The sequence below is a fragment of the Moschus berezovskii genome, chromosome 19 (assembly GCF_049115385.1).
Source record: "Moschus berezovskii isolate FMDL1 chromosome 19, NW_MosBer_1.0, whole genome shotgun sequence".
NCBI classification, from domain to species: Eukaryota; Metazoa; Chordata; class Mammalia; order Artiodactyla; family Moschidae; genus Moschus; species Moschus berezovskii.
The window spans coordinates 61,216,541-61,227,040 of record NC_142478.1 but is presented as its reverse complement, the minus strand read 5'-3'; the positions used below and the strand labels follow the sequence as shown (position 1 = coordinate 61,227,040).

The following is a 10,500-nucleotide window of genomic DNA, read 5'->3' as shown; positions in this document are numbered from 1 at the left end:
TTACCAAACCCTTTTCCTTTTTTATTAGAGATAAAAACAGCAAAGTCCCACACACCATACCCTGCGGGAAAATGAGTTGAGCAAGGCGTGTTGGCTATTTACAATAAGGGCTGCAGCAAACGGGCCCCTGCACAGCCCAGATCCCAGTGCAGGCGCTCCGTGGTGGCGAGTGGTCAGTGGCACAGGGCGATGGTCTCCATGTTCAGGAAGCGGACGTGCATCTTGGTCTCTATGTCGATGCCCTGCCAGATCTGGAGCACAGATGGAGCAGTGTGAGCAGGCATCCCCGCCCCCCCAGATCCCCGGCCACTCCCCAGCCGCCCACCTCCGCCGCCCACCGTGATGCCCCTGCAGGAGAGATCCAGGGCGAAGCACGGAACCTCTTCCATCTGCCTCTTTGCTGGTTAGCTGGGCTCTTATATTCGGATTCTTTCTGGACTATCACAGCAAGTTATTATTTAAATGCTGAATCCAGGCTCCTAGCTGAAGTCGCTCGAATCCCACCCACCACCACTTCAGACTCTTGAGTTTCACGCAAATTCCTGAGCCCCTGTTAAACCTTCTTTGCACCAGAAAGATGTGGAGACCACCAGCTGTGCTGCCCACTCCGTGGTGGGGGCTCTCGTGGAATCCTGCACAGAAGTGGCTTGTAAACTGTTAAGGGCTGTGTAACCCTAAGATCTCATCAAGCCATCATCATTCATTCAAAGGTCGCGAGAGTTAGGTCTTTATGACCTCCCAGAGATAGGTCACCGTGTTCCAGAAAGACAAGCTTCTGCCAAAGACCACGTCTGTCACCACATACCTGGCACCTCCATCAGGATCCATCCTGGCCAGGTCCCTAGCGGACACTCAGGCCACCAGGCCCTATGCCGCACTACAAGCTCCAGTGCCCAGGACTCCTGCTCGTTGGCCACTCGGGGCCCAAGAGGACCAGGGATGGTGAGATGGCCGGAAGGATGCGGACAGGAACCGAGGGGTGTGCTGGGCGGTGACTTGTCACCATCTCCCTGATTATGTAAGAACTTCAGACTCTCAGTGTCACCCTCAACATCTGTAGGGACAGCCACGCGGCCCAGGCGAGCACAGTCCTGTGGGCACCCAAGCCACAGGGAGGCCTTGCCACATTTTCGGCCACTGTCAGGCGCCCACAGTCCCAGGCGCTTTCCTTGTTAGGTGGGCAGGGTGTTCTCAGGAAGAGATGTCTGGATGTGCAGGGTGGTTTCTGCCAAATGCCACGGTGACAAGAGGGTCGTGGTGGGGCTCAGAGAACAGGAGTGGCCAGCTGGTCGGGAAAAGCCCAGCGGCCACGGACTTGGGAGCCCTGGAGGCAGGTGGGGCAGGGCTGGGGAACGGACTGCTGGGGAAGAAGCTGGTTTTCTGGGGCCAGAAAGGATTCCATCTCGTCTTCTGGCTTAAAGCAGCATCCCTCCCTCCCTAACCTCCCCTTGGCCTCCCTGCTTTTCTCACCGCTCTCTGGTTCTTGCTTGGGTGTTACCTTCTTTCCACGTGCCAAGGTGACCCATGGCACAAATGCCAGCTTGACTTCTCCCTGTCCACCTGCCCTGGGGGTGGGCAGGGCACGTCTGAGAGGGAGGCCCTCCTCCAGCCCAGCAGACCCTTCCAGTCTCTCCTTCAGGCCTGGTCTGTACCACCCACACCCCTCCTTTTGCCATGACCGGCCAAGTTGGCGGCTCAGACTTTGGGGAAGCCCCTCAGGCAGGCTGCCCCTTGGCTTCCTAGAGCTTCAGCCATGGGGTGGGGGTCCCCGGTCCTGTCCTGGGCACAGGCCCGTTCCCTCAGGGCTGCCTGGGAGTGTAGGCGGCTGATCCAGGAGCCCCTGGCTATCACTGACCTAACCTTCCATCTTCCTCAGCTCCTGGAAGGGGTGCGGAAACCCCACTGTTGGGGTGCTCAGGGCCAAAGAGTGGGCAGAGTACAGGAGGGGGGCTTGACTCCTCGCCCAGGGCCCCTGTTCCCAGTCTGTGGGCATGTTTTCAGCCGTGAAGGCTGGGCGAGACTTGAAAGTCCGCTAACCAGCATGGAAGGTGGGCAGCCGGGCACACAGCACTCTGTGAGGCCCAGGAGGACAGCAGGACCACACACGGGCAGCACCAGTGCATGCTTCTGAGAAGAGCTGGGCTCACAGGCGTGGAACATTCCAGACCCTGGTTCCAGCTGTCAACAGGGTGCTTCTGAGAAAGGGGACCAGGGACTTGATGGGGAGAAATGCGGCGCCTTCCTCAGAGGCCCTTCCGTACTTGCTAAGTTGTTTTGAGTGTCTCTGACTATCACCACCCTTTCAATAAACACAAGTAAAACCAGTTTAAACCACTGTAAAGGCCACACTCAGGCTAGACCCTGTTCCCTCGAGACGCCTGTCTCTTCCTGACCAGCAGGGTCCCCTGCAAACCCCCAGCGCAGCCCCCGTGCCCACCAACTCCCAGGCACCCACCTTTAGGAAGTCATCGAAGGTGATCCCCTCATATACCTGATCGGGCTCCTGTGGACAGAGAACGGGGCACAGTGAGTGGCTTCTGCCCAGAGACCCTCCATCTCCACCCTCAGACACAGGGGGGTGGGGCGTGTAGGTAGGATCATGAGAACATTCTGGACTGTTCGCCTCCAGCTCAGGGCCGGTCACCTTGAACTCTGGCACCCCCTTGAGGGTGGGGTGGAAGCCGGTGCAGGCTCACTCCCTACCTGCGCCCCTGGGGAGGACAGGGCGACAAGGATGGGAACAGAAGGGGAGTGGGCACGGAGGCTGGGGCGGCCACCAGCAGAGTCCCTGTCATTTCCCCACCCTGCCTTCCCAAACCAGGCTTGGCTGAGAGCAGCTCTGGGCTGACTGGCACTGCAGACACTGGGGAAGGGGCCAAGGGAATGAAGGACCAGCCCGACGGCCCACCCCTCTCGCCGTGAGTCACCCTGATGGCATGGGGTCCAGGAGCCTCCCTCCTGCCGAGTCACCGGTGCACACGGGGACGCACACGATGGTAAGTGGGGCGCCTGCCCCTGATGCCGCTGCGACCAAGTCCCCACAGCCCCCACCCCGGCCCGCAGCGCTCCGTGCCCGTGACAGCCGGGCGGACATCCCACCGCCTGTCAACACGAGCCCAACCAAAGCAAGCGTGGTCGTCCGGGCTATGGGTTACCACGAAGAAGGGGTCGATCCCAGATGGGCTGATATGGAAGAGGCTCCAAGATACGCACTGGTGGGAGAAAAAAAACAAGGAGCAGAAAGAGATGCTAGGAGGTTGTTTCCTGCACCACAGAGGGCCGCCACCTGCCCCGCGGGCGTGTGGGGTCAGCACAGGCACGAGGAAGCCGGGGCGGGGCCGGGTGGGGGGGTGTTGAACACCGTGCTGTGTGACTCAGAAACAGAAGACACACGTGTGTGTTGATCTGTGTCGGGAAAAACCCATCAAGGCAGGTCTCTTTAGGGAGGAGGACCAGGAGGACGCACTTCTCTTTCTGTACCGCTCGGAGATTCGTTCTGACGCATAGTTAAGGAAACACCAGGGACTTCCCTGGTGGTCCAGTGGTTAAGAGTCGCCTTGCAATGCAGGGGACACCAGTTCGATCCCTGGTCCGGGAAGATCCCACAGGCCACAGAGCAACTAAGCTCGTACATCACAATGACCGAGCCAGTGCTCTGAGAAGCCAGCACACTGTGACTAGAGAGAAACCCCTGCTCGCCGCAGCTAGAGAAAGCCCGCGTGCAGCAACCAAGACCCAGCGCGGCTAAAAATACGTACATACATAATTCATTTTAAAAGAGAAAGAAGAAAACACCAGCAGGCATCTCTGTTTGTCTGCTACGAGTGTTTTACCAACGTGGTTACCATGAGCTGATGAGAATCTCACAACAGCCCCCTCAAGTGGGCTCTGCTCTTAATCTAATTTGGGATATACTTTTTAACTTTATGAAAAACGCCAGATTCTTAGAAGGCCTGGACCAGCCCTGTCCCTAGGGCTGCCTGCTCTTCCTGACCAGGGTCAACAGACAGAAGAAATGGCTGCCCTCCGCCTGCCCACCACCCCAGGTCCCCGGGGCCTGCCGAGGGGGGCGAACTATAGATGAGGCGCCGCTGGCCCGAGACCCGGCCTGGAGGGTGGGGGCCCGGTGGAAGCAAGGCAGGCGGAGGGGCCAGAGGCTTGGGGAAGCCCTGGAGCTCAGGCCCCAGGAAAGCTTCCCAGAGACGCACTCTGGAAAGATCCCAGCCACAGTGGACAGCCAGCCCTGGAAGTCCATGATGGCGGGCGATGCCACGTTTGTCTTTGGCAGAAACGTCCAGTGTCCTCAGAGGCTGCGCAGTATGAAAGGACGTGGTCGCCCCTCGCCTGTGTGTTTATCTGGTCGACGATCACACGAGAAAGTATTTCACGAGCACACAGGGGACCGGTGACTAAAGGAAGATGCTGCCCTCAGTGGCGGGATGCCCCCCCGGGAAGCCAGCACGGGCTCTGAGGATGCGTGGATTCTATGCAGATCAGCAGCTGCCAGCTGCCAGCGATTTCACGACAGCAAATTAAGAAAACTCGCCAATTGAAACTGGAGTGCGATAGGGAGCAATTTATCGGAGGAGAGTGTAATTAAATCAAGTGGGGATTCGGCTCACACAACCTGGCCGGGGATCCCCACGCTCCCCAACGAGGCCACCAGCCCTTTCTGCAGCAGTTTAATCTGCTGAGGAGGGTGGGTTCACCAAACTCAGAAGCTTCCCTAGGGCCCCTGAAGCAGACAGATAAAATGCAGGTCAATAAATTGACCGCAGCCCCCTTGCCCCTGGGGGCAGGCCCAGGCCCACCATCTCCAGATGATGGGCCTGGGCACAAACAGCAGGTTCCAGCAGGAAAAAACACCCCTCCACTTGGGCTGGGGTGACCCCAAAGCTGTGGTGGTGTCTGGGACGGCAGCCACGGTGAATACGCAGGAGCCAGAGGGGGTGGCCTCAGGGGGACCACCCGAGAAACTCCCCCCACAAGGAACAACAAAGTCCATGGAGGTGGTCACGTGCCTGACCACACAGCCCCCCAGGGTTCAAAGCCCCTGTCAGAGAGAGAGAGTCCAAGGTCACTGCCCAGAAATCCAGAAGATTCCTATGCCTCTGAGCTTTGGTTCACTTGCAACCAGTGACACAAGGCTACAAATCCATGAAGTGATGCCCGTGATGAACCTAGCACAGTGCCTGAGCTCACCCTTTGGAGGACCCTGGGGGGTGCCTGGTTGCCTGGAGCCTCCCAAGGGAACCTGCAACTCCCCCTCCCCCCAACAGCACCATCCGAGCCCGTGAATGCCGGCAGTGACCGCTCACAGAACGTGCTGGTTCCTAGTCCACTGACCATCCGTTCCTGTGCCCTCTGCCCCATCTTTCTGCACTGGGGGTGACTTCACACACACACCCCCAACCCCCCACACCAACCCAGGGACAGTAGCTGTGTCTGGAGACACGTTTGGTTCTCACGACTTGGAGGGTATAACTGGTATCCAGTAGGTAGAAGCCAGGGACGCTGCTCAACACCCTGAAAACCCAGAGGGCCCTGTGTCAACAGCGCCCGGTGGAGAAACCCCAGGCCTGAGCGCGCGGCTCTGAGAAATGATTCACTATTTTTGACACCAGCCGGAGGCCTCCCGCCCTCGTCAGCCACACGCCCGGATGGCCGAGCCCCTGGCTAATCTACACGGCACCCCTGCTACTCCCAGCTCCTCCCTAGACGCCAGATCATTGGCCCTCAGGAGACCCCTGCCCTCCAGGCCACAAATCGCCTCATTAATAATAAAATTAATGACAGCGAGCCCGTGCTGTACACCGACTGGGCCTGGTGCTGCGCCAGGTGCTACCCGTGGGCCCAGGGAGGCTACTCAGTAGGGTCTGTGGCCCCCCAAAGCCCAGCCTCCCCTGCCTGGCTCAACCCCCCAGGACTGGGACCTCAGATCTGGTCTTCTGGTGGGACAGGAAAGCAGTGAGGCCTCTGAGCAGAGCTCTGCGCCAGGCCCAGCTGGAGTGGTGAGCAGGCCACGTGTGGTCTCTGCCCTCCAGGCTTTCCAGAAGCAGACTCACAGCGGGCAGGGCTTGGCAGGCGGAGAGTGGAGGGTGCGGACGGGGGCCCCGGGCCCTCACCATCTGCCCCACGCAGACGCTGGCCGCCTCCATCATGGCACCGTCGGCGATGGAGCGCGCCGACTCCTTCTCGATGTGCGGGTTCCCCGACAGCAGCTCCTCCACCACCTGCCGGGCGGGGCAGACACACCGTGAGCTCGGCCCCGCCAGGCCACTGAGCATGGGGTGTGGGGGGCACCGGGGCCCGCCAGGCACGGGAGCATACTTTACATTTCGATACTCTTCCAGGGTGATGCGGCCGTCGCTGTCCGAGTCGTACATGTGGAACAGAACTGGGGGCGGTGGGGAGAGGAGGATGAGTCAGGTGAGGCAGATGGAGCCCTGGGTTCCCCGCTCCCCCAACCTCCCCCTCCCTCAAACTGAGCAAAACACCCCCAGCAATGCAACCCGAATGCCAAGGCCATAGGGGGCAAGGGCAAAGGGCGTGGGGCCAGACAGACCACTTCGGGTGGGTGACCGTGGGCGAGCGACCCCGCCTCTCTGAGCCTCAGCTTCCCCAACTATAAAACGGGAGCGCTACACCTCTGCCTTGTTGCCGTGTCAGGTGAGCCAAGGCTGCTGGACCACGCGACAGTCTCATCAACAGGAAGTCAGCTCAGCGTGACTTCAAGGTGTCACTCCTGACAGACCCAAGAGGCTGGCTGCTGGCCTGGGCCAGGTCATGGACCCCGCTGCTTCCCTCCCGCCCCTGGCTGATCCGAGCCGGCCCCTGAGGGGCAGTCACACCTGCTCGGCTCGCTTCTCTCTCAATGACATCATCTGATCCCTTTACTGACATCACTCAGCAGCCTGCATCCCAACAGAGCCAGGAGCTGAAGGGGAGGTGACCTCTCCACCCCTGGCTGAGCCTCAGGGAGCCTCAAGCTCACGATGGCCTCGGTCCTGGCATTTACCCTGCCTGGCGCTCTGCAAACATCTCTGCCCCTCATCCTCACATGACCCCTCCCTGAGCCCGTGTCACAGATGGGGCTGACAAGCTCAGAGAAGCGAAGGCATTTGCCCACAGCTGCCCCATTAACGGGGGGCTTCCCTGGTGGCTCAGATGGTAAAGAATCCACCTGCCATGCGGGAGACCTGGGTTCGATCCCTGGGTTGGGAGGATCCCCTGGAGAAGGGAGAGGCTACCCACTCCAGTATTCTTGCCTGGAGAATTCCAAGGATAGAGGAGCCTGGCGGGCTACAGTCCATAGGGTCACAAAGAGTTGGACACGACTGAGCGATTTGCACTTCACTTTATTAACAGAGGGGCAGCCAGGGGTTTGAACCAGAGTCCGTCCCATCCCATAGGCTCCATGATGCCTGACCCAGCCCTTGGAACCATCTGGAAGCTGGGCCGACACCAGGCGCCATCCCCCTGCCCCCAGCAGCCCTCGGTACACATCCCGAGCTAAGTATAGCCCGGCCTGTGTTTACATTTCCCTGCAGACGCTGCTGCCTCAGGGGGGCGGGTGCAGAAGGATGCTGGAGTCATGGGAAAGTGCACAGGGAGCAGGGGTGCTGCCCGCCCTGAACTCAGATCCAGGGCCAGAGAGGCTCCGAGGGTGGGGGGCATGGGCCTGCAGAGGGCCCCGTGAAGCTGAGTCTGGTGGTGCTCTGTGGGCCAAGGCAAGGGACGAAAGCAGCCCTGAGGCCTCATCCAGCCTCAGAACCACCCACGTGACCAGCCTCATTCCCACCGTCAGGTTCAGGGTCACACAGCTGCTTAGTGCAAGCGCTGGATTGAACCAGGTCTGTCCAGACCAACTTCCCATCACCGACAGACCCTTCTATTCCCAGAAAGTCACCAGTTGCTGAGAAGTGTCAACAAGGAGGCTGCCTCAGAGCAGCCTAGGAGAGGGAGCACCCTCTGTGCTGTGAAATCCCCCTCCCCAAGGCCCAGAGCTGGTGCTCCCTGACCCTCTCCACATCCGCAGGGGCACAGCAGGCCTCGGGGACATGCGAGCGGCCAGGTGCGCCCTGGGGAGGGGCCCCGGGACACCCACATCTCAGCTTCTCCTTCCGGCACAGCTGCACTTGCTCCTCGTCCATGGTGGTGTCAATGGGCCGGAAGTAGGACATGATGGTCAGAAAGTCCTCAAAGTTGATCTCGTCGGCCAGGCCACTGGACCCCTTGCGCAGGTTCCTGCGGGATCAACGAGGGGGTGTCGGAAATGTATTCAAATCAGAAGCTCGTCTCGCTGCCACCTACAGCCCCAGAGAAACCGGCCCTTCCAAGCACTCGCTTCACCTACAGTGGCTGTCCCAGTCTTGGGTTCTGCTGCTACCCAGCGACCAGCTCGTGAGGGGCACCAGGGGCCCCCTAGTTAGTCCAGCCCTGTGCTGCACTCCCCCCACCCAGAAGCCACCATTTGCAGGTCTGTGGGGCAGGGGCTGCCGGGCATGCATGGTGCACAGAGTTGGGCGGTAATTCACCAGGTACGTCTCCTGACCCTCTCCTTTAGATCGAAAGGGTCAGGGAGTCACAAACTGCAGCCCAGGGGCCAAATCCCACCTGCTGCCTGCTTTTACATAGCCCATGAGCTAAGAAGGGTTTCTATGTTTTGATATGGTGGGAAAAAAAAGAATAGCATCGCATGACAAGTGAAAATTACATGAAATCCAAATCTGCACATCCAGAAATAAAGTTTTATTGGCACCTGGCCACGCCTGCTCATTTACATGGTATCCGCGGCTGCCTTCAGGCTACAAAGGCAGAGCTGAACAGTTGCAGTAGAGAGGATGTGGCCCGCGAAGCCTAAAATATTTACTTTCTGGGCTTTTTGATAAAGTTTGCCAGTTCCTGCTCTCTATTAGCTGTCTGAAACTCGGGCACAGTGATCTGTTGGCAGGCAGCTCTGAGTAATGTTTCCTACCAAAGCGTGAAGTGCACCAATGAGCTGCAGGTTTTCGAACAGATCAAGGCAGGTTTGAGGTTGTCCCTGTGGATGTGCTTTTCCAAAGGGGTGGGAAAGGGCTCGAGTTCCAGGCGAGGCTCGGGGAGCATACCCAAAGCTGGGTCCGTCTCATGCCGAGCACACTGCGGGTACTCAGCAAATGCATGCGAGGGCACCAACAAGCCACCAAGTGCAGGTCCTGGCATAGGAGCTGAGAAAACAGCTTGGAGTCGACTCCAACCAAACATGGGCTCCTGACCCACGGCTGCCGCACTCTTACCACCAATCGACTCCTACTGGGGCAGGTCGCCATCTGTCTGATGGTCCCCCTACCCTCCCTTGTGCCTCCTTGCAAAGGGACAGTTCTCAGCTGGCCTGGGATGATGGTGCTTCTCAAATACACTTGGGCGCCTCCTGGGGTGAGGACCACATCTCAGCTTAAAGGAACATGTTCAAGGTTTTCCCTAGGGGCCCATTTGTTGTTGTTTTGTCACTAAGCTGTATCTGACTCTTTGTGATCCCCATAGACTATAGCCCGCCAGGCTCTTCTTCCCATGGGATTTCGCAGGCAAGAACACTGGAATGGGTCGCCATTTCCTTCTCCAGGGGATCTTCCCAAACTGGGGTTCGAACCTGTATCTTCTGCATTGGCAAACAGGTTTTTTTAACCGCTGCACCACTGGGGACGCAGGGGCCCAGTGACTCCCTTTCAAATCCTGCCCTGCAGCGTCCACCACACATCATAGTTTTAGAGATCTCACTATCCCCGAGCTTTCGTTCCAGGAGATTTTCCAGAAAGAAGTGGCTCCTGAGCCTGGATCACGAAAGGTGGATTGTGAAACAACAAACTGGAGAGATGAGAGATCTCAGGACCCAGTAAAGCCTGGGCTTTGAGTGTTTTTTTTCTCAATTTTCTCTGAAATCATCTCTTACAAAGGTTTCCCACTGTTCCTCTGGACAGATTTTTAATAACCTCAGAGCTCCTGCTGTCAGGGGCACAGACCAGACTTACAAGGTGTAAAAACAGCCCCAGGCGTCATCAGGCTCCTAGGAGGCCTGGTACACTGGGTTAGGTCGCACCTCCTTCTCAGGGGGTTCCGGCTGCAGCGACAGGGGTGGAGATGAGCTCAGGGACATGTGATGGGCCCCGGGGCGGGCAGGCCACATGTGTCTGCTTCTCAGGGAAGCCTGCGACCTGGCTGTTTCACCATCAGGACCCAATTCAGGGGCAAGGGGTTCCTTCCCATCCTAATGTCCCTGGGAGGTCCATGTGGGCTAGCATCCTGGTCTCTTAAGGTGACCAGAGGGCAGGCCGAGGAAACCCAGACAGAGCACCTGGAGCCAGGCCTACCTGCACTCCACTCCGATTTCCACAGTGGGGCACCCAGAGGCCAGGGTCAGTGGATAGGAGAATGGGCGTGTGTGCTAAGTCGCTTCAGTCATGTCCCACTCTATACGACCCTATAGACTGTAGCCCACCAGGCTCCTCTGTCCACGGGATT

The 10,500-nt window shown here is 58.7% G+C and overlaps 1 protein-coding gene across 6 annotated transcripts in view; it reads right to left on the bottom strand.

Annotated features, from left to right (window-relative positions):
- Window positions 1-10,500, bottom strand: part of TESC (tescalcin) — a 65,606-nt gene continuing 55,106 nt past the window's right edge. For 2 of the 6 annotated variants that reach the window (XM_088828212.1, XM_055404331.2), the window contains 5 exons: window positions 8,108-8,247; window positions 6,336-6,397; window positions 6,126-6,233; window positions 2,456-2,503; window positions 1-251 (listed from right to left, as the gene is read on the bottom strand). In XM_088828212.1, coding sequence (XP_088684338.1) covers window positions 174-251; window positions 2,456-2,503; window positions 6,126-6,233; window positions 6,336-6,397; window positions 8,108-8,247 — 436 coding nt within the window. In that variant the 3' untranslated portion in view covers window positions 1-173. Of the gene's footprint in view, window positions 252-625; window positions 1,566-2,455; window positions 2,504-6,065; window positions 6,234-6,335; window positions 6,398-8,107; window positions 8,248-10,500 lie in introns of those variants that run through there. The other 4 variants (XM_088828209.1, XM_088828210.1, XM_055404330.2 and 1 more) reach the window with 3 other exon arrangements.